The sequence below is a fragment of the Primulina eburnea genome, chromosome 15, assembly GCF_022965805.1.
Source record: "Primulina eburnea isolate SZY01 chromosome 15, ASM2296580v1, whole genome shotgun sequence".
NCBI classification, from domain to species: domain Eukaryota; kingdom Viridiplantae; phylum Streptophyta; class Magnoliopsida; order Lamiales; family Gesneriaceae; genus Primulina; species Primulina eburnea.
This window is the reverse complement of record NC_133115.1, coordinates 3,600,295-3,625,235: the sequence shown is the minus strand read 5'-3', so window position 1 is coordinate 3,625,235 and position 24,941 is coordinate 3,600,295. Positions and strand designations below refer to the sequence as shown.

General features: G+C 33.4%; 1 protein-coding gene and 1 long non-coding RNA gene across 2 annotated transcripts; both read left to right on the top strand.

Moving 5' to 3' along the window:
- The first annotated feature begins 3,960 nt into the window (after positions 1–3,960).
- Positions 3,961–5,549, top strand: LOC140815158 (uncharacterized). The gene is made up of 3 exons (XR_012114276.1): positions 3,961–4,217; positions 4,588–4,645; positions 5,344–5,549. It is a non-coding gene; the product is annotated as an uncharacterized lncRNA (long non-coding RNA).
- Positions 5,550–14,542: 8,993 nt separating this feature from the next.
- On the top strand, positions 14,543–17,367 carry LOC140815059 (arginine decarboxylase-like). Its single transcript, XM_073174162.1, has one exon. The coding sequence runs from the start codon at positions 14,990–14,992 to the stop codon at positions 17,141–17,143; it is 2,154 nt and encodes a 717-aa protein (XP_073030263.1). The 5' UTR covers positions 14,543–14,989; the 3' UTR covers positions 17,144–17,367.
- Positions 17,368–24,941: the final 7,574 nt, after the last annotated feature.

Below are 24,941 nucleotides of genomic sequence, written 5' to 3'. Positions count from 1 at the left end.
ACCTGAGTATATGATTTGAATTGGTACTATGTATTATTGAGTATGAATCAGATCTGATTCATGATCAGCAGTAAGATGATCAGAAAAAGATTGCAACAGATTTGTTGTATTTGGGTTACTAATGTTTTGGTAATCAGATATACCTCCGCGGAGAATTCCAGAAAGGGGTAGTATTTCGTCTGAACAGATAGATGCATCAGAAAATTCAGATAGAAATGTAGTTGAAAGAGTTTCAGTTATTTCAGTCGCCGATTCTGAGTGGTATCGAGACGTCTAAAGAGTGTGAGAACTGATTTGATGACATAGAAATACTGTTTGGTTTACTTGATTATTCAGATGAACAGAGAATTAAACTGATATTTCACCAGTTACGAGAGACTGCCAGGAGTTGGTGGATTACCATTAAAAGACTGTTAGAACAGAGAGGTACAGTGATTTCGTGGGAAATATTCAGAACTGAATTTTATCGAAGATTTTTCTCATTTTCGTACCGAGAGGACAAGAAAGCAGAGTTTGAGAATTTGAGACAAGGTCAACTTAATATTGAAGAATATGTTGCTAAATTCTCTACTCTACTGCGTTTTGCTCGGAATGTAATTGGGAATGATGAAGCTGTAGCGGATCAGTTCATCAGAGGATTGAATTCGGAGATAGTTGCATTGATGAACATACAGCGACCTCACCATTTTGCTGATGTCTTGAGTAGAGCGAAGAGAGCGGAGGCGAGTTTGATTAGACATTTAACAAGGTTGTGTGTGAAGCAACCCCAGACACAGCAATCCCCTCTTCGAGTTGATCGTGGCAACACGAGTGGAAAGCAAGATCTTCTGAAAGCTCAAAAGAAGTCATTCAAGAAGTTAGGGAGTGGTTCCTCTAGTTCTAGTGATTCTAGTTCGAGTTACACTGGAGTGTACTGCAGAACTTGCGGAGGAAGACATCCCACAGGACATTGCCAAGGAGTGCTTGGTCGTTGCAATATCTGTAAACAACCAGGGCCTTTTTCTAAGGTTTGTCCACAAAGAGGTCCCCGAAGATCTTAGAGGGCTAGACCATTTGGATATGTGATTGAGGAACAGACCCAGGGCACACTTGATGACATAGTGACATGTACTGACCTTTTATGATTATGTTGCATATGTATTGCTATATACTAATGCATTTCTTAAGATTATCCTGGAATGAGTTGCATGGAGATATGCATTATCTGTTGGGTCTGTATTGCTGTAGTATTAATCTTTGTACCTTCTGGGGAAAGAAAGATTGATCTCAGAGATTTCTGTGATATATTGTATACTACAGTAAGATGAGAAGGAGAATCGAGACAGAGTATGGTGTACTTGTATTGTCTGATTTGACTGCATTACTGATATTGGTGATATAATGATCAAGTACAGAAAGACAGAAATATTGTAGAATCTGTTCCAGACATGGTAAGATTCAGATTAGAGATAGCTAATGAGTAGAGATTTTGCAATAAGGATTCTAGATTTAGAATTCCTTTGATATTTTCGTATATGACTCGATTGTCACAGAAAGGAACAGATGGTATCCTTATGTACTCAGTAGATGTACTGAAATCGAGCTTAAAATTGGCAGATTTGCCAGTGATATACGAGTTGACAGATGTTTGCCTAGATAAGATTTTAGATTTGCTTTATATCAGAAAGATAGATTTCAGAATTGAATACAGATCAGATACTGATTGTTGTTTTAGAATTCAGTACCGAATAATATTGTATGTACATAATGATACAGAATAAATTGAAAGATCAGTAGAAGAGTACTGACCAGGAGTTACATCTGATTTAGTGTTTCTCTTTGGCATGTGTCAGTATCTTCAGAGATGTTCTGATAATTCTATGCTTGTTATATCTATGAGATTTTGATATAATTGCAGCATTTGATTGATCGAATCGACTATCGGAAGACTGTATTGATTATTCTGAGAATAAGGATTATTGTATACATAAATTATTCAGATATGAATCCTGCTTGAAACAGATTGTATTCAGAATATGCGATACCTGCAGTTAGTATACCGATTGATCTTGATACAGTTGAGATTTCGATCAGAGATTGATAAGAAACCGATATCAGAAAAACCAGAAAGTGCAGAATTGGCAGAAATGTATTTTGTCTGATTTGGCAAATTACCTCATTCAACTGTTGTTTTGTATCTGCTTGTGTATTGTGATTACTCTAAATCAGTATTTGAGACATCTTATATTGTTTTGGGGAGCATATTCTATTTGCAGATGAGATATACCAGTTGATCAGAATGACATGAAGATATTTATCAGAAATCCTTGTTTTATGAGTTCACTGAACTCACTAGATCTGTATAGGATATTGATATTTCGTGTCTGAGTTGATATTACTGTGTTTTGAATCCGTATATGCTACAGATTAGTGTGAACTTGAGGGAGTATATACAGTTTCAACCGAATCAGAGTTAAATTCGAGAGTTACAGCAGTTCAGAATGTGATCAGAATGTAACAGATATGTGATTTTGTATTTTGTATAAGATTGATTATTCTGTGATGTCAGACGTATCAGAATTGTACAGCAAAGCTTGATATTGATAGTCAGAGCCGAATATCAGGTAAGTATTTCCTCTTTAATTTATGTTATTAACTGATTTGTGTATATCAAATAGTTCGGATCAGAAAGAACAGATATTGTCAGAAACTTACAGTAATGAATTCAGTGTTCAGTTTGATGATTGAGAATGTATGATATTCGAACAGATAGAGTTGATATAGACAGATTAGATCAGCTATGACAGAATTTGTATTGAAATGTTGACAGAAATTGTATTGATATGTCTGAATCGATAACAGAAAAGACAGAAAGATAGAAATCAGAAGATTTATTACAGAAATTGTATAGTTCTGACGAGAAATGGGGAGTATAATTCGATGAATTTCATAATGAGATTACTTCAATACTTTCCAGATATGATATGCTATGATTATGATTGACAGATTGTTCAATCTATAGCTATTAGTTTGTACCAGATAACGTACAAACATGACCAACTGACACAGATCGATGTCAGAAAAGTGGTCAGAAAAATCAGAATGCCACAGTAGATTCTATCAGATTGTGACTTTTGATTGATTTGGTACTTGTAATAGAGTATATCAGGAGTTTTCTCTTAGATTGTTTTACAGATTGACAGACAGTCAGAATGTACTAGCCAGATATTGGAAGATTTTGGTACAGCTTTGTGCTGGATATTAGCACTATACAGCTTTAGTACTGGATGTTAGCACTAGTTGTTATGAATTATTGTCACTGTATGAATTCCTGTATGACAATAATTATTAAGACAGTTCAGAATGGACAGATTTAAGAAACCAACGTCGGATGATGACGATTGGTATTTGAAGCTAAAGACAGTATATGTCCTTGATTGAGATAAACAGATTTGATAATAGCTGATGGTCCTGATATGTGATGAGCTGTGGATTGGTTTATACGAACGTTGTATAGCCAGTAATACGAGATTGATTCTGTCAGAAAGATTGGAGAAGTATTATGACCTTGTACTTAGTGAATTCGTATTCCAGATTGGAATCAGAATCAGTAGAAGTAAGAGAATTCAGAATGAAGATTATCCTGTTGTTGAAAACACAGTAAGATTGTCAGTAGGTCAATGAGAATATCTGAAAGACAGAATCTGATATGAGATTGAATTTCAGAATTGATTCATTGAGATAAGTTTTCTGATTTACCTCTTGTATACGTTTCGTGTTGATATCGGACTTGATTACCTGTGATTTCGAGGACGAAATCATATCTTAGAGGGGGAGAATTGTAAGGTCCGAGATTATAGAAATGATATTATTTTAAACCGAGATTATTGAATTAGAGAATTATGGAGTGTTGAATTATATTCCAAGATGTTTGAACTTATTTAGGATTGAAATTGAATCGAAAAGATTGAATAGGGGCCAAATTGCAAATATTGGAAAGTTGAGGGACTAAAGTGCAAATATGGAAACTTTGGTTGGACACTTGTCTTGCCAAGCTTGAGAACGTGTAACCCTTCATCCTTGTCACAATTTTCAGCCATGAAAACCGAAATCTCCATGGTTGACACCTCCAAGCTTTCTTGTATCTTAAAAAAAAAATTGATTTTGCAAGATCCGGCCATCCGATTTTTGATCCGAGCATAGTTTCGCGCTCCTCTCATCAAGAGCTACTGGAGGATGTAAGTTTCATTGAATTCCAGCATGTTTCGAAATCTAGATGTTGGAGGAATTGTGATTTTATTATGGATATGTATTCTTGAGTAGCTAGAGATCATAACGCCGTAAACGGATTGGTTATCGGATGTCGTATGCAATTGTTGAAAAATTCAGCATGTTGGCCGAAATTATATAGTGCTGAATTATTGTGTTTTGGATTGGTATTGTTGTGGATATTGAGTTGTTGATGTTAGTAGATTGTTGTCTGAGTTATCGAGATACCGAAATTGCGTAGTTATGTCGCCGAATTTGATATAGAATGAAGTTAATCAATTTCATGTCTTGAGTTGAGTTTGATGTTGATAATGTGAAGTTCGAATTGTGCTTGTTCAGAATTGGTGAAGAAGATTCGGACTTGAGATCGTAGCTTCAAAACCCGAAGAAAAGGAAGGTATAAGTCAATGTGGTATTGGGAGATGGACTTGAGTCGGTTTAGACTTGGGTTTCCCTAAATCACATACTTTACTTTATTGCATGGATATATTGCATTGATTTGATTAATATACTTGTTCTCTTGATATTTAGACAACAGGTATTGGTCGAATTGTCTTGTGACACACTGTGACGGATAGTGGTGGTATCGCCACGGCACATTGCACGATGTCACAAGATAGGATGCTAGCGATAGAGCTACAGTCCATGACGGTTAGGTCAGGACACTGGATGTATGGTTATATCGAGTAATGGAATTTATTACGGAATTCGATATAGGAACACCATATTTGGTTATATCGAGTAAAGGGGTTGGAATTCTTCTATTACGGAATTCGATATAGGAATACCGGGGCACTGGTTATATCGAGTAATAGAGATTATGGTTCCATCCTTTACGGAATTCGATATAGGAATACCACATCTGGAAACCGGGATCCCTAGACTAGGATTGCGTCTAGTCTGAACTGTAGATCTACGAGTATTGTCGACAGTTTGATATTGATTATGTTTCAGACTTTGTTACATATATCTGTTACCTGATTACATGCTTTATATTTGTTTATATGATTGCATGTTTCGTTGATTTATACTGGGATTATATTCTCACCGGAGTTATCCGGCTGTTGTCTTGTCTGTATGTGTACATGACAACAGGTGGGACAGGTACAGGGTTGAGAAGATGAAGAAAGATCGTGATTAGAGTGGAGATTCCGGACTTTGAGTATGATGTATAATAGGGTTGGAACACTTGACATTAGTTGTTAAACCTTAGTTTAGTTGAATGTATGCAGTACAGGACTTGTATTGTATTTTATACTGATATGTATATTAGTTTGATTTCACTACGTTCCGCACTTTAAAAAGAAAAAAATTTTAGACCCTGTTTTATAATTGATTAATTAGTCCCAATGACGATTAAGAAAATGATTAGCGTCCGGGTCCCCACAGACCGTCTCACGGATCTTAATCTGGGAGACGGGTCAACCCTACCCATATTCACAATCAAAAGTAATACTCTTAGCATAAAAAGTTATACTTTTTAATGGATGATCCAAATAAGAGATCCGTCTCACGAATGCGACCCGTGAGACCGTCTCATACAAGTTTTTGCCTCATTAAATTGGGTTAAAAGTTTAATATTCAACCCATTTTCCAATATGACTTTTAAATAGTATAATTGTATCGTGTTTTTATATTCTTTATCACATGAACTCCTATAAATCGTCTTACGTATCAATTTTATAAGACGAATTTTCAACTCAAACCATTAAAAAAATATTATTTTTTATGTCAAAAATATTACTTTTCATTGTAAATATGGATCCGGTCGATTCATTTCACTTATATTATATATATATATATATATATATATATATATATATATATATATATATATATGTGATATCATCTCACAAGAAATTTATTAATTTTTTATTTAATAATTTTGCTTTCTCGAGTTTTTTTTATATCGAAACTATACACTTGGCACATTTGTGTGTTTTTTCATTCAAATATTGTGAGCTCCTTGTGCAAGGTTGGCAATATATTGGATTCAAACCCTGCTCCTTATTAAAAGTGGGAAAGTATATCTCTTGTGAGACGGTCTCACTAATCTTTATCTGTAAGACGGATCAACTCTATCGATATTTACAATAAAAAATAATACTCTTAGCATAAAAATTAATATTTTTTCATAGATGACCCAAATAAAATATTTGTCTAACAAAATACGGCATATGGGACCGTTTCACATAATTTTTTGCCAAAGTGGGATGGGTTAGATATGGTGAAACAGTTCCACAAACATGTCTAAGACGTGTCTCCGATTTAGTGGACTCGTTCTGTCGTTATATGCATATATATATATATATGTAAATATATATTATTAATAATATAATTATATTTTTACTTATATTGAATAATAAATATATATATATATATATGTAAATATATATTATTTATTTTTACTTACATTGAAAAAAATATATAATTATAAACTTTTGAAAACAATTTATATAGTGAGAAAAGCACGTGTCGTGTTAAGCCATTAATTAAGCCTTTTCTGTGGACCCTTCGGATATACGAAATTCCGGAATAACCGCCACTGAATCGGGGCCCCATCTTTTAACGGAAGATTCCCCGGGATCCAACTGTGAGATAAGAAATTGCAAAAAAAACCCAACAAAGTTCCCCCCTTTCACACTTTCCCCACAAAAGGATATGTAATTTCACAGTTTCGATTATGCATATATTTTGATTTAACTATTTATTATTATTATTTTTTCATGTATCGCATCAATATCGAGAGGATTTGCTTGATAATAGATCTCTTGTAAACGTCTCACGTATTTATATCCATAATATAGATTGATAGGAGATATGTATATGTAAGACGATTTTATAAGAGTTTTGTGTTTGATTAAAACAGTTGAAACTTTAAAATATCTTAAATATATCATATTCTAAGATATCTGAATTTGATGCCGTGTATGTATCAACGTCATTATTTTATGAAAAGTAATAATTCAACATATTTAGAAAAGTGTTATTTTAAAAATAAAAATATATCAAAATTAGGACAAATCAAAGGAAAATAAATGAATATAGGATTGGAGAGATATTTACTTTGGAAACAAAATACAATAATTTGAAATGGCTATTGTTTAATATATAGTAATATCTCGTTACACGTGTTACATGTTTGTATAGATGATTTATTTTATAAGTATTATTGTTAAACAAAATTATAAGTTAAATTTTAAATTTTAGTAAGTTTTTTGAATTTTTAAAATATTCAAAAAACCAAAAAAGTGGGGAATGATGGTAATTGTACTTTGTACATATAATCTGATCATACCCAAAAATAAATAGTGAATTTAACATAAAAACTCTTATAAAATCATTTCACGAGTAAATTTTGTGAGACAAATCTTTTATTTGGTGCGACTATTGAAAAAATATTATTTTTTTATATCAAAAGTATTATTTCCAACTCTATATATGAATTGAGACGATGATTTCACGGATATAGATATGTGTGACTGTATCGCATGACACATACTCGTGGTTTAATATATGATGATATAGTATAATTTATAGCTAATTAAAAGTTATAAGATTTATTTTTATTTTTTTTTATCTTCGACCTACTAAAAAGAAGAAAAAAAACCCATCTAAAGAAAAGAAATCTTATTCGTTTGGAAAATTTGAGGTGGTCTACTATCGAAGATTTCATGTCAAGTTGTCTTACTAAGAAACATGTTGTCCATTTTCCTATAAATGTTTAGCAGAAAATCTTGACAAGTAATTGTAGCGTATGCATGCAAGTCATCGAGTGGATTGCTTTCAAAGAAATTTCAACATATTCGTACATACTTCGGACACACAACTTCAATTATTTTATTTTATCGGTGTCCGAAGGTATCTCACGAATGATATAATCTTATGAAAGATATTTATATATTTTTTGTATATTTGTACTTTTTTTTTTGTATTTTTGTTGTTCAAGTTTCACTAAATCGTCAACTCGATTTATCGTATTTTTTTCCACCATATAATCCATGCTACCTGTACTGACTAGGGTCGTGAGCGTCAAATCAAAAAAATATATTTTTGTAAAAATAATTAAATTTATAGGTTATGAAAAAGTAAATAAAAAAATAAAAGTACGATGAGTTGGTCTCATGTGAGACCGTCTCATGGATCCTAATCTGTGAGACGGTCAACCTTACTCATATTCACAATAAAAAGTAATATCCTTAGCATAAAAAATAATATTTTTTCATGGATGACCCAAACAAGATATCCGTCTCACAAATACGACCCGTGAGACCGTCTCACACAAATTTTTGCCGATGGTTTAAAAAAAATTGAAAAACTGAAAATAAAATTGAGTCATGTTTGATAAAGAAATAGAATCAACATCACATCAATTTTAAGATTATACTTAAATTAAGCAGAATATAACATATAATCTGAGTTTTAAAACGCACAAAATTGATTTTTTTTAAGTCAAAACTTAAAAAAAAAATTTAATATTAAGAACACTCCTCGACTCAATCAAGAATATTTCACCACCCATAATGGAAATCTAAATAATCCATTATCGATTTAAGGCATAGTTTGGGGCAAAAATTTGTGTGAGACGGTTTCACGGGTCGTTTTTTGTAAGACAGATTTCTTATTTGGGTCATCCATTAAAAATTATTACTTTTTTATGCTAAGAGTATTACTTTTTATTATTAATATCGGTATGGTTGACATATCTCATAGATAAAGATTCGTGAGATCGTCTCACAAGAGACATACTCAGAGTTTGGTACACACGATATGATAAATATATGATATATAATATAAGGATAAGTTAAGGGTAAATAAGCTGTAGGATATTAAATTTAATGTTTGGTATGATTTTAGGCAAAAATTTGTGTGAGACGGTCTCACGGGTCGTATTTGTGAGACGGATCTTTTATTTGGGTCACCCATGAAAAGGTATTATTTTTTATGCTAAGAGTATTATTTTTATTGTGAATATGGATAGGGTTGACCAGTCTCACAGATTATGATCCGTGAGACGGTCTCAAATGAGAGTCACTCATGATTTTAATAAGAGTGATTATATATATATATATATATATATATATATATATATATATATATATATATATATATATAAAATTGTAATGACAAAATTAACTTTATCATAATAAATTTTATAATTTCAAAGTTATTGCTTGAGTTCATATTTCTTATCTGTTAATGAGCCGACAGTGTTTGTATTATTTATTTATTTTTATCTAATTTTATATATTATATAAATATGATAATTGAGCAATTGATTTTGTGAATCAACTCAAATATCAATTTTTAAGATTAATCAAGTGATACTAATAATTTTATTGAGATTTATAAAAATCATTTATATAATTATCTCGATTTCATTTATATAATTATCATATTATATAATATATAAAAATAAATTAAAATATTTATTTGATTTTAATTTTATATTAAGGTCGAAAGGCACGAGCTTTTTACAAGAGTAAATTTTAAATATTTATAAAAATTATTTATATAATTATCTTGAGTTGAAAACATCATTATTTTGAAAATATATAAAAATAAATAAAAATATTCGATAATTGTTTAGGATTTTTATATATTGAGGACAATCAAGTCATTTGTGGTGTTTTTTTTATCACTAAATTAAAATCATCACTTCTCATAAAAGAAATATTTTATTCTTATATAAAATTAATCACGGGATTTCTAAAAAGTAACAAACTTGAGATAAAAATGATTATTTATTAATATTTCTCTTATCCAAGATACCAAACAATATTTTATAGTTAAATGATCGGACATGAGTCAAAATAAGACAATAAGACAATTGAAAGGTAGTCAATTACATCTTGTCCATATTAGTCAAAGTAGTGACCATTTGTTTGGCCTTTCAATGCATGTAGACATGTCAAAATTTGTGTGAAAAATCTATAGACAGAAAATCTTTATAAATTAATAACGTTTAAATTATGAATTTTTTTTAATTTAAAGAGATATAAGTTAATCGATGAATTAATTATTTATTATTTGAAAGGAATTTTTTTATTCAACAAATATAAATTTAATTATATAAAAATTCATTGCGTTAAATCAATTTATGCATCATTTTTTATGAATTAATCTATATTATATTATTAAGTGTGAGACTCTTAAATTAACTACATTAGAGAACAACAAAATATTTAATTCTATAATTACTCTTCGTACCCTACTAATAAACTCTTCAAGTCACTTCATATTTTACATTAAAAAAAATCTAAACAAAAATTCCATTTTAAATCAAACCTCTATTTTAAATTGAAAATAATTTTGTTTTAATTGCTTATAATTATTAGATCAAATTAAAAATAATAATAACACATGCAAAATTGTGTTCATATTTTACTAGTATAAATAAAAAATCATTGTACATGTATGTTTATAAAAATAAGTAAATTATATCCAATGGTTTTATTACTTCAATAATATTCATTGTATTGACTAACAAAAATAAGTAAATTATATTCAATGGTTTTATTACTTCAATAATATTCATTGTATTGACTAATCAAATATAATTTACCATATAAAAAGAAGTACAATATAATTAAATTTCATTAAAAAAAATAATCATTATTTAGGACACTGACCCTAAGTAAGGACCAAGAAAAAATATTATTTTGAAGAGATTATTGATTTATCAAGTATTAATTTATCAATGTTTTACTGTATTGTAACAAAATTCAAAGTTTTTAAAAGTGATTTTTTATAATATTTTTTTGATGTTATGAGTGGCGTGATCGTTTAAAAATTCAAAAAGTAATAATGATAAAAAAAAAAAATTATTAGGATATATTAGTTATAGATTTGGCACAAGTTTACTAAAATAGGATTTTGTAATATTTCTATAATTTCAGAAGAGGGTTATTTTCTGATTTATTAAAAAAAAATCATGACATAAACATTAGTTATTATAAGGCACCTAACTTTAATAATTGACATCTCTACATATCATTTATTTCACAACAAAGTGAAAGGATATTAATAAAATTATATCATTTTAAAAAAAAATGCATTGTGCAAACATAACTTTGCACATATTTGAGTTTCGCCCCGAAAATGAAATCTATGTCAAATAGGTCGATGATATAATTTTGATATATTGTTCATCAATCATGTTCATATCAGTGTCAATTTAATACGACATATACATATACATCTACTGGTTGATCACTTATGTGATCAACATATCAAAATTATATATATCTATATATAAATACAGATATGTCATTTTTTCGTGAAATAAAGATAATATTTCAAATACGTGTGTTATTCGTTAGGCATATCTACCCTATTAATTGGTGAATGCCCTAATCAAAGAACACACACGCATTGATATGTAGACAAGAATACACGAGGGATCAACATCCACATGTGACGTGCTCAAACAAAGAATTTGACCATAATCACATACTAATTGACAAACCTAGCCCCCTTTAAATATCTAATTTTCAAATCAATGTTCAGTTTCAATATTCGAGTTGTCTCATTAATTTGTTTTACAATTCTTCAAACCATTATTTGTCTATAAAAATTAAAAGAAGATGACATATCCGAGTTGATATCTTATGTATGAGCCCACTACCTTTGGCACATCTCTAGCCCAAATAGAAGACATGCACATCAAGGGCACATATATTCTTTTATAAATATCATGTTTGAGCATATGATATTCATTCACTATATTGTTTTTCAGCAGCACCCTTAGCTGCTCTCCACTCATATCCTCAGTATCTGACTTGAGCGTCGGAGGGACTATGTCAGGACATCCTCCGTACCCCCTTTCTAACGGTCTTATTCGTGATTTCATGCTCGGGCTAATTTTGAAACCTGCGTCTGGACTGGTGATACTTGCTAAAATCGGACCCTAAATTTCCTGTGAATATCACGTGTGAAAATCCAAACATTGCGACAAGGGAATTGATCGAGTCGGAGATGAGTTGATATATGTTTTAAATAAATTACGTAAAAAATTTAGAGCTTTTAATGGAAATTTCTTCTTCTTCTTTCATTGTATTTTGGAAAGAGTTGAAACAACAACCAACTATTTATTATTTTGAATCCATTAATTTCAAATAATTAGACTCCAAATCATTCCTTCGAACTCAAATAATAGATCTAAATATAACCTTATAAATTTGATAAGGATTGTCATCAAATAGGTCAACTCCATATGCATCATTTTAGGTCCCACAGATTTGACAAAAATAATTCCACAAAAATTCAAAATTTAATCGTTATCCAAAAACAGAGTTCAATGTTTTTTTAAAACATATATAATATATAATTAAATCCTCTTACATTCTTGTGATGACAAAAACTTATGCGAGACGATTTCACGAGTCGTATTTTATGAGACATATCTCTTTTTTGAGTCATCAATGAAAAAGTATTACTTTTTATCCTAAAAGTATTACTTTTTATCGTGAATATCAGGTAAGATTGACCCGTCTCTCAGATAAAGATTCGTGAAACCGTCTCACAAAATATCCACCCTCTTCCGATGTACTGACAAAAACATCTCCAAATAAAAGATACATGTGTCTTCGAATCTACGTTAAAATAAAACTCTTCGCCCCATCGTAGTAAATAAAATATAGCTAGATCGTTCATTTTATCAAAATTTAGCGACGTCGTGAAAATTAATGAAATGTCGAAAAAATTGGCAAGTTTTCTGAATATGACCTTAGATGTAGAAGGTCAAATATAAATAAACAAATTAATAAATAAGCTTGTTTGGGGAAGAACTTACCTAATATTAGTCAACAAAAGTGTAAAATGTGAAACACAACACCAACTTTTTTCCAATTATAATATTTTAATTAATGGCTAAGAGGTAAGGTATGCATATATGTATAACTTGAGGGTGTAAAATCAATAGAATCAATAATTGAGGGGGGTGAATGTGTATATGCTATAGTTTAAGGAGACAATGCAAATAACCCTAAATAAATAGAAAATATAATTTTTCTTATTTTTATTTTTAAAAATGAATTGGAAGGGCATTATAGGTATTCAAGTGACTAATTTTTTTATTTTTGTCTACAAATTTGTTTCGAGTACATATAGTCTTAAAAGACCCTTTAGGACCAAGGAGCCACCTTTTGTGGACGTGAATCCAATTATACATTCAAACTTATAAGGCACACACGGAGTTTCCACGTTTTTTTTTTACCAATCCATTTTATATTTTTGACTAGATCTCTTACGAGACGGTCTCACGAATTTTTATCTGTAATACGAGTCAACCTTACTGATATTCACAATAAAAAATAATATTATTATTATAAAAAGTAATATTTTTTCATTAATGACTTGAATAAAAGATATGTCTCACAAAATATGACCAGTGAAATCGTCTCACACAAATTTTTACCATATATTTTTTCTTGGAAAAAATAAAATGTCATCTTGAAATTATAATAGTGACTTGGAAAAATCAAACCTCTTGATCTAATTATAGTAAATATTTCCTCTGAAAAATTTATATTTTTTTTAGAAATCCCAAATTCATCAGAAACTTCCTAGCACTTTCCATGGTGGGAAGCGTTAATCATACAAAGCTCAATCTAAATGTAAGTTTTGAAAATGACAAATATAACAACTCTACTTTAAACCACAATATTGATTAAATGAGATTATTATTTTTATATATCGGATTGTTGATACGACATCAGATACGATTCATAATCAAACCGATGATCAAATCAATCTATTTTAAAGTAAAATTTTAATCGATAGATCGAATTGAAACTTTGTTATATAATATAAAATAATATATTTTAAATTTAATTTTTTTAAATTGGTATATAATAAATAATAAAAAGTATAATACAATTTACAGAGGGATTAATTAAGTGAAATTTATTTATAAATAGTAAAATTCGTTGGAAAACACTGACTTACAGAGTGAGGGAAAGTGGGCCCCATTTATCATTCTGCCACGCGGCAACTCGAAAATGATTCATCATCATCTCGTAAAATTTCAGGAGTATCGAAAAATTACAATCATTTTAAATAAAAATAATTATCTGAAAATATATATTTGTATAATAAAAACTAATACTAAAAATATTAAAATAAGTCGAACTCAAATTTATACAATCTTATTTTTTATTTATTTATAAAAAATGTTGTAAATTAGTTTTTTTATTTAAGTAATGTAGGAAAAATAAATTAATTTAATTGTGGGCCCCAACGCCTCAAAGTCCCCGACCTTGAATTTCCCTATAAAACGCCGCTTTGCCTCTCATGCATTTCTCGCTCATTTCACAAATTCTCCTTCATGAGATACGGAGGCTGAAACCCTAGCATTCCGTTAGGTTTCCGTCCATTTATCCTCTCCAATCTCTCCCCTCTTTCGAGTTCTTTGCTCTCCGATCATTAATCTGTATGTTGGGATTCGCTCACGGGATCTAGAATTGTCGCCGATCTGTTTCTAGCATCCGTTTATGTATATCGTGCTCTGAAATTCCCTTCTTCTGAGGGGTAGGCGTGGGGATATCGGGCTCTTGTAGGCGTGCGAGTGGCTTCCGTTTTGTTGTGACCCAGATCCATTTTTGCTTCTTTTGAGGGGGTAGCCGGGGCTCCGGCCTCGGCGGGTGTCAAAGCCCCCACCTTTACAACATCGGCCAATTTTACATTCTTTGATTCTTTTTCTTTCTATTCCGACGAAAAGAACTCGTAGATCCGGGAAGAGATGCCTACCCTTACTTGTTTCGCAGACGTCGGCGATGCTCCTCCGTACGCTGTCACCACTGTACCTGCACCTCCACCTTCGAACACCTCTGCCGACGCTAGTGCTGTTTCCGTCGCCGCCGCTTGGTCATCTGCCCACTCGGCGTTGCTTTACCGGGTTGATGGGTGGGGTGCTCCTTACTTCACCGTTAACGCTAACGGCAATGTTTCCGTTCGCCCTCACGGCGTCAACACCCTGGACCACCAAGAAATCGATCTTCTCAAGGTAGTGAAGAAGGCTTCTGACCCGAAAAATTCAGGCGGGCTCGGGCTTCAGCTGCCTCTTGTTGTTCGCTTCCCCGATGTACTGAAAAATCGCCTCGAGTCCCTGCATGATTCTTTCAATCTTGCTATTCAATCGCAAGGGTACGAGGCTCACTACCAGGGTGTGTATCCTGTCAAATGCAATCAGGATAAGTTAGTGGTCGAAGATATTGTGAAATTCGGGTCTGGTTTCCGGTTCGGGCTGGAAGCTGGCTCCAAACCGGAGCTTCTATTGGCCATGAGTTGTCTCTGTAACGGAAGCCCTGAGGCCCTTTTGGTATGCAATGGATTCAAGGATGTGGAATACATATCTCTTGCCATTGTTGCAAGAAAGCTACATTTGAACACTGTCATTGTTCTTGAACAAGAGGAAGAGCTTGATTTAGTGATTGATGCCAGCAGGAAACTTGGTGTTCGGCCCGTTGTTGGAGTCCGTGCTAAGCTCCGTACCAAGCATTCGGGTCATTTCGGTTCTACCTCAGGTGAGAAAGGAAAATTCGGTCTGACAACAACCCAAATCCTTCGCGTCGTCAAGAAACTGCAGCAGCATGAGATGCTGGATTGTATGCAGCTGCTGCATTTCCATATCGGATCACAGATCCCTTCTACTTCTTTACTTGCTGATGGGGTTCGCGAGGCTGCTCAGATTTACTGTGAATTGGTTCGTCTTGGTGCTGGCATGAAAGTCATTGATATAGGAGGAGGCTTAGGAATCGATTATGATGGCTCCAATTCTCAAGATTCTGATATTTCTGTTAGCTACAGCCTCCAAGAATATGCCTCAGCTGTTGTTCAAGCTGTTCGATCCGTGTCCAATCAGAAAGGAGTTAAACATCCTGTAATTTGCAGTGAAAGCGGCCGTGCAATTGTTTCTCACCACTCCATTTTAGTTTTTGAAGCAGTTTCATCAAGTTCCCGTGATTCTCCTCGAATATCTTCTCTGGGTCTTCAGCACCTCGTGCAGAAGCTGGCTGATGAGGCGCTTACTGATTACAAGAATCTATCAACTGCCGTGGTTCGTGGCGAGTATGATACCTGTTTGCTTTATGCGGAGCAGCTGAAACAGAGGTGTGTTGAGCAGTTCAAAGAAGGGTCTTTGGAGATGGAACAACTTGCTGCAGTCGATGGCCTTTGCGAATTGGTATCGAAATCTATCGGGGTTTCTGATCCCGTCCAAGTTTACAATGTGAACCTCTCGATTTTCACCTCGATCCCGGATTTCTGGGGCATTGGCCAGTTGTTTCCAATCATTCCCATCCACAGGCTCAATGAGAGGCCCGCAGTGAGGGGAATTTTGTCTGACTTAACATGCGACAGTGATGGAAAAATCGATCAATTCATAGGAGGCGAGTCCAGTTTGCTTCTCCATGAATTGGATGGAAACGGCAGTTTAAATGGTAACGGTGGGGCTTACTACTTGGGGATGTTCTTGGGCGGGGCATATGAGGAAGCGCTCGGTGGAGTTCACAACCTATTTGGTGGTCCGAGCATGGTGCGTGTCTCGCAGAGTGATGGCCCTCATAGCTTCGCGGTGACGCGTGCTGTGCCTGGTCCATCGTGCGGAGACATTCTTCGGATGATGCAGCATGAGCCCAAGATCATGTTCGAGACCCTCAGGCACCGTGCTGAGGAATTCGACTATAGCAATAGCCTGGCAATCGCCAATGGCCTTGCTTGCTCTTTCGATAGCATGCCTTATCTTTCGGCAACATCCTCTTGCAGCCTTACCGCAGCGAATTCAGGTAATAACAGCTACTATTACCTAATGGACGAGAATTTTACTACCGCCGCCGCCGCAGCCGCAGACTCGGTTACTTCTGAGGAGGAACAGTGGTCTTATTGTGTTGCTTGAGTTGATTATGTTCTCCCATGGTTCTAAGTTCTTATGGTTAAGGTGTCTTTTTTCGATCATTTTGGTTCCCGTTCGAGTTCATCTTTGTTGGGTATTGTTAGTTGTTTCTTGTTTTTATGGTGTCCATCCTCCATTTCGCTTGATGCGAAATTCAGCCTTTCTTCTTGTAATCCTTGTCTAATTCTATATTATGAACTCTTTTTAATAAGATTCTTGTTTTTTTTTTTGGTGTTTTTCATTGCATATATGGTATCACTAAGACAAATTGTGCTTTGTTTTGAAGTCATGGTTGATTGGAATTCAATCAAGGTTGGCTCTGGGTGGCCATTTTTGAGGTGAATACCGATATAAACTTTAGTGGATTGGATTCACCACCCTTTAATGTTCAAATCAAACTTTAAGACCTGTCGGGTACATTACACATATCTTTGCCCTTGTTTTCCAGACAGGGAAGGATCGATCTTAGGTGACAGCCAAATCAATGTAGTAAAAAAAAACCAGACATAAAGATAAATTCGATTTGAAAGTATTTTTTCACATCTCTCCATGTAATTATTTTTTAAAAAACTAAATTTACTCTATTATGTTACAAATCATCCAATCTAATAATTTTATAGTTCTAAAATATTTTTCTAAAAATTATAAAATGAATTTTTTTTATAGTTTTCATTAAACTAAAGGATATTTTGTGTTTTAAGTATTAAAATAAAATTATTAATGGACATGTAAAAATTGAAAAAATTACAAAGTATGGAAAATATTTCTATATACTGTTTTCTTTTATATTTTGATTTGAAAATGCAAGATCTTGTGTGAAGAATATAGCTTAATATTTTTTTTTATCATTTTTTAAAAGTTGAATCACATAAGAATCCTTTATAGACAGAAGATAATTATGTTTTTAGAGGATGGGTTACATTTATAGATTGTGAAAAAGTGGGGAAAAGATTCAAATGTGAAACTAATGTTTTTTTAAAGTTTGGGTGTTGGATAAATAAATTATTCTATTGTTAGTTTTTCTTTTAGTAAAATACCAAAATTAACTTTAAGTGTTTAAACAAAAATAAGACATGATAATTTTAGATTAGACAATAATATTGAATGCAATAATGTTAAAAAAATTATTTATCTCCAAAATACTTAAATTACTTTGGAAAAATAAGAATATGTAAGAGGCCGACAACTTCAGGATTTGAACTAAACCGAGCAAAAGTAAAAACAAAATTCGGTTTAAAACCATAAAAACTCGATTTTTTAAATGAAAAGTGAAAATTCAATTTTTTTTTTAAATTACAAACTCTCCAACTTTGTCCAATTTACTTGACATTATCTGATCTGAATAATGAGATGTTACTATTTAAGAGTGCATCTAAGAACTAAATATGAATATTTATGAATACAAGAAGTCCATATTTTTTTTCCGTGGACATATATCAATACAGGCTATCTTGCACTTCGCAAAATATTAAATGTCCAAATTAATTCATTTAAATATTATACAATAAATGCAAAATTTTACCAATCTTCCTCTTTTCAATGCAGAAAAGAATAAATCGAGTACGCAAGTATACTCTATATACAAATCAAGTCCTTCAACTTTTGTGGTGATACTCCCGTAAAAGCTCGGGTCATGGATGACCTAGGATAATAAATGAGTAGCCCAAATCAGAGTCAATGTGCAGAATGCTTTTTTCAGCAGCCGGACAGGGAGACGCCCGAGACATTTTCTCCCCGGTCAATCAGGAACCCGGGCTATCATACAGGCTCTCGGGAACTTTTTACCCGGGCTATATCGAGAAGCGCACCTCACTCAAGTGTATCAGTATAAGCTACCTTGTGCTTCACAATCATTGTTGTCAGAACTACAGGAGTTTGACGTGTCAAAGAAGTCAACAGAAGCAGGATATGGGCAGCCGCCTTATCATATTTAGCATGTGGACACTGAAAACTAGGTAATCATGAGATTTTCTTAAGCATTCATGTATAACTCACATATCCAGTTTTAATCCTTCTTCTTCACCTGCTGACTTAAGAATCGGAGTGACCACGTCGAACACCCCTCCGATACCCATTCACGAGTTCATTCTCTTGTTCGTAGGTCATAGTTGCAGAAGCCATCTCACAGAGAAATATCTTCATAACATATATTTTCTTCCTTACTCATTTTCCCTAAACATTGTATTATCATCCGGTGGATTGCACCCAGCTCACCCGATTCACCTCATATCATCATTTTGTAAATTGAGTTCATTATAAATCATCGGTATCTCAAGGACATGAGTTTGATCAACGATTTCGGACACACATGCCGGAAGAAATAAAGAGAAGAAAATAATAGAAAACGATCACAAAAAAATTGTGTATTGGGAGCTCCAAAATAAAAGAACAAAGAATCATCAGTGTGCTAAATAGATTTCCACATTCTTCATCTTTTTCACAAGACATGATGGCTCTAAGAGCGTCTGTAACATAAGCATATTTGAAGGAAAACCCAATTCATTTGCCTTCTTCCGAACCACTTTTTGTCCTTCAAGAACCTGCAATTAGCCATCTGGAATGTAACATCTATTTTCATAGGGTTGAGTTACAGTGTTCGCGTAGAGAGTTTGAATCGTGAGACCACTTATACTCAGAACCAGTGCATGAAGATCAATGTAAGAATTAAAAGGACTAGATGATCTTACTCACCACACAAGCACCTTCTCCAAGAACAGATTTAAGTGCAATGTAGGGTTGTCCCAGGACAGATCCTAGCACGCCACACATCTCTGAAAGGCGAACTGGATTTGGCGCCGTGCAGTTTATAATACCTAGTATTTGAGACTGTAAAATGTTATATCCAAGACAAGCAAAATGGCACAATAAGAAATCCAACGGCAAATGAACTGATCAAAACATTGGGACATAATTCATCAGGTGAATCGTATATTAACTCTACAACCCATATGTAAGAGTTTTCTTAAAATCATGTTTCGTATACATGAAAAACTATATGCGGAAGCTTAAATCGAGTATTACCTCCGGCCATTAAAGTTTTGATTTCTCTGATTTTCTTCTCGGTTGAAGCCTTCTAAGCACTGCACAATCTCTTTAGATGGTGTATATTTCTTATGAGGTGTGTGTGCTTAGGGACCTCAATCGTTGCTATTTATAGGCATCTCATACCATCAACGAGAAATTTTGGGAGCATTATTTTCAAAAGAATAATCGTGTACGCATCTCAGTTTCTGAAGTTGAGTCGGCGTACGCAACTTTTCGTCAAAAGTTGTAGGCTTCTTGGCCGTCGCCAACTCCTACACGGTACGTCTTCCTTTAACATGTGTCAAATTTCTTACATTCTCCCACTTGACACATATATCTCATTTACCATAGGAGAAAACAAAATACATGAATCATGACGATAGGTCATCTTAAAAACGAATATTATCTTCCATGTATTACAATGCATTATGTCTCTCAAATCTGTATAACTTAATGAATAAACTCAATGTTTATTCGAGGTCCAACTTTATTGATATTTCTCGAATTAATGAATATGCGCACAACAAATAAGAGAAAATATCACATCATAGTTTCATTAATTTGTTCTTACAACAAAATTACATAAAGGAATCAAGTCCCATTCTTTCTGTATGATCCTTAAATTTCAATGGTGGCATGCCCTTAGTCAAAGGATCCGCAATCATCAATTCAGTGCTAATGTGCTCGATAAGTAACTTCTTATCTTTAACACGTTCTCTTATGGCTAAATACTTAATGTCGATGTGCTTGCTTCGACTACCACTTTTGTTATTTTTAGCCATAAAAACAGCAGCTGAATTGTCACAATATATTCTTAATGGCCTAGATATAGAATCCATAATTCTAAGCCCTGAAATGAAACTCTTCAACCATACACCATGTGAGGTTGCCTCAAAACAAGCTACGAACTCAGCTTCCATAGTGGAAGTAGCAGTCAATGTCTGCTTTGCACTTCTTCAAGATACAGCTCCACCAGCTAGCATGAAAATATATCCTGAAGTGGATTTTCTTGAATCAATGCAGCCAGCGTAGTCTGAATCAGAGTAGCCAATTACTTCCAAATTCTCAGTTCGTCTGAACATAAGCATATAATCTTTGGTCCCTTGAAGGTACCTCATGACTTTCTTTGCAGCTTTCCAATGGTCTAAACCTGGATTACTCTGATATCTTCCCAACATCCCAACAATAAATGCAATGTCAGGTCTAGTGCAAACCTGAGCATACATTAAGCTTCCGACAGCAGAAGCATAAGGAATGTTTTTCATTTGTTCCCGCTCTAGATCATTCTTTGGGCATTGGCTTAAATTGAATTTATCGCCTTTGACAACGGGAGCTATACTTGGTGAACAATCTTTCATCCGATATCTCTCTAAAACTTTGTTTATATAGGTTTCTTGAGACAGACCTATAATACCTCGAATTCTGTCTCTATGTATCTTAATGCCAATGACATAAGATGCATCACCCATATCCTTCATATCAAAGTTTTTAGAGAGGAATTGTTTCACCTCATATAACAAACCCTTATCATTGGTTGCAAGTAATATATCATCCACATATAGAATAAGGAAACAAATCTTGCTCCCACTGACCTTCTGGTATATACATTGATCCATGGGGTTCTCAACGAATCCGAATGAAGAGATAACATCATGAAATTTTAAATACCATTGGCGGGAGGCTTGTTTCAATCCATATATAGGTTTCTTAAGCTTACAAACCAATTGCTCACCATTACTAGAGAAGAATCCTTCAGGTTGTTTCATATAAACCTCTTCCTCTAGTTCTCCATTGAGAAAAGCTGTTTTCACATCCATTTGTTGTAAATCTAAGTCAAAATGTGCAACTAATGCTAGAATGATACGAAGCGAATCTTTCTTAGATACAGGAGAAAAAGTCTCCTTATAATCGATTCCTTCCTGCTGAGTGAATCCTTTAGCAACGAGTCTTGCTTTATACCTTTCAATGTTACCTAATGAGTTTTTCTTTGTTTTGAAGACCTATTTACATCCAATGGCTTTTACACCATCAGGCAACTGAACAAGATCCCAGACTCCGTTAACTGCCATAGAATTCATCTCTTCTTTCATAGCATTAAACCATAGTTTTGACTCATTACAACTCATAGCTTGTGAAAACGTTTCAGGATCACTTTCGGCTCCGATGTTAAAATCCGATTCTTGTAAATACACAACATAATCACTAGATATTGCTGATCTTCTTATTCGAGTAGATCTCCTTAGGTTGTTTGGTTGATCAACAATTTCATGTTGTTCTTCAATAACAACTTGATCTACTAGATTTTCATCAGCAATTTGTGGAACTTCAGTAACAGGTTGTCTAACACCCATTTGGTCTTGAGGGGTGTGAATAATGACCAATCTGTCATTTGAATAAGAGAGTTGGTCATTAATGTGATCATTCTCAATAATTATGTCATTTGAATGATCACTCCCACTAATCAAATCATTCTCAAGAAATTTTGCATTTCTTGATTCCACAATTCTAGTGTTGTGAGATGGATAATAGAATCTATACCCTTTGGATTTTTCGGCATACCCAATGAAATATCCACTTATAGTTCTTGGGTCCAGTTTCTTTTCATGTGGGTTGTAAACTCTTATTTCTGAAGGACAACACCAAACGCGTATATGTTGCAAACTCGGTTTCCAACCTTTAAATAACTCAAATGGCGTCTTTGGGACAGCCTTAGTTGGAACTCGGTTTAATATATACACAGCTGTCTTAAGAGCTTCAGTCCACAAGGATTTAGGAAGTTTTGAGCTACTTAACATGCTCCTCACCATGTCCAATAATGTTCGGTTTCTCCTCTCAGCTACGCCATTCTGGTCAGGAGAACCAGGCATAGTATATTGGGCAACAATCCCATGTTCCTGGAGAAACTTCGCAAATGGACCAGGTGCTTGTCCATTCTCAGTGTATCTACCATAATATTCTCCACCTCTATCAGTTCTCACGATCTTAATATGTTTTCCACATTGCTTCTCCACTTCAGCCTTAAAAACCTTAAAGGCTTCTAGTGCTTCGTTTTTATTATGAAGCATGTAGATATACATGTATCGTGAATACTCATCAATGAAGGAGATGAAGTATTTCGGACTTTGCATGTCCATATCTGGACAACAAATATCTGAATGTATGATTTCTAATATTTTTGTACTCCTCTTGGCATCCTTTTTAGACTTATTGGTCTGCTTTCTCTTAATGCAGTCCACACAAGTCTCAAAATCAGTAAAATCTAAAGTACTGAGTACTCCATCATTTACTAATCTTTTAATTCTCTCTATGGAGATGTGTCCCAATCTCCTGTGCCACAATATAGAAGAATCTTCATTTATAACACATCTTTTAATACCTCCTTGAACATACATAGTGGTGTTATTATTTTGTAAAGAAATAGAGAAAAGACCATCAACCATTATACCATTTCCAATAAGATTTGATTTATAAAACAAATTTATTGATTTATCCAAAAACTGAAAGGAATAACCAAAAGGTACAAGTTTTGATACTGAAATTAAATTCCTAGAAAAACTAGGAACATAAAAGGTCTTTTCCAATTTTAAAATATAACCACTATTCAACGCTAGGCAGCAAGTCCCAATAGCCTCCACATGCGAAGACATCTTGTTTCCTGAATAGATGTTTCGCTCATTTTCTATTGGCTTCCTTAAGTTTTGCATACCCTGCAAGGTATTTGTAACATGGATTGTAGAACCATAATCAATCCATCATGTGTTATAAATCATATTAACCATATTAGATTCATAACATACAAATGAAGTAGGAATACCTTTCTTTTCAAGCCAATCTTTAAATTTATTGCAATCCTTCTTTATGTGTCCCGTCTTTTTACAGAAGAAACACTTGGATTCTTTCTTAATGTCAGGTTGCGGTGGAATTATTCCTTCCCCTTTTCCCTTGACTTTGGCTTGCTTTTTATACTTTCCTTGTGTGGTCATAAAAACATTATCACTTGTTTCCATCAACAACCTTCCTTCCTCTTGAACACACATGGTCATTAATTCATTAATCGACCATTTATCCTTATGTGTGTTGTAGGAAATTTTGAAGGGTCCATATTGTTGTGGAAGAGTGCATAAAATATAGTGCACAAGAAAAGTTTCAGACATTTCCACTTCAAGTGTCTTTAGCCGAGCCGCTATATCCCGCATTTTCATTATGTGCTCTCGCACACCTCTCACACTAGTGAGCCTTAATGAAGAGAATTCCATAATTAGGGTGCTTGCAAGAGCCTTATCTGAAGACTGAAACTGTTCATCAATAGCCTTCAGTAATTCTTTGACATTATTATGCTGATCGACAGAACCACGCATACCAGCAGAGATTTTGGTCTTTATGAACATTACACAGAGTCGATTAGATCGCTCCCATTTTTCATAAAGATCAACATCATCAGAAATGTTGGTTTCAGTGATAGCAGATGGTTCGTCTTTCCGTATAGCATAATCAATATCCATCCACCCTAATTGAAGAAGAATTCTTTCTTTCCATATCTTATAATTATCGCCCTTTAGATCGGGAATGTCACATTTCATATCAGAAAAAGTCGCAGGTTGCATAACTGCATAAAATATCACATGCTTAAAATTTTGAGACAATATCATGTTTTACCAATGTAATTCATGTTTTAAAAATCTAGTGACATAAAATTTGCCTGTGGGATAAAATTTTAATTCAATATGATTTTTCTGTAACTTTATGATAAAACTATCAAAATGTATTTTCCTTAACT

Excerpts from the sequence above, each read along its gene's own strand:
- LOC140815059 (XM_073174162.1), top strand. The coding sequence starts at position 14,990 with ATGCCTACCCTTACTTGTTTCGCAGACGTCGGCGATGCTCCTCCGTAC.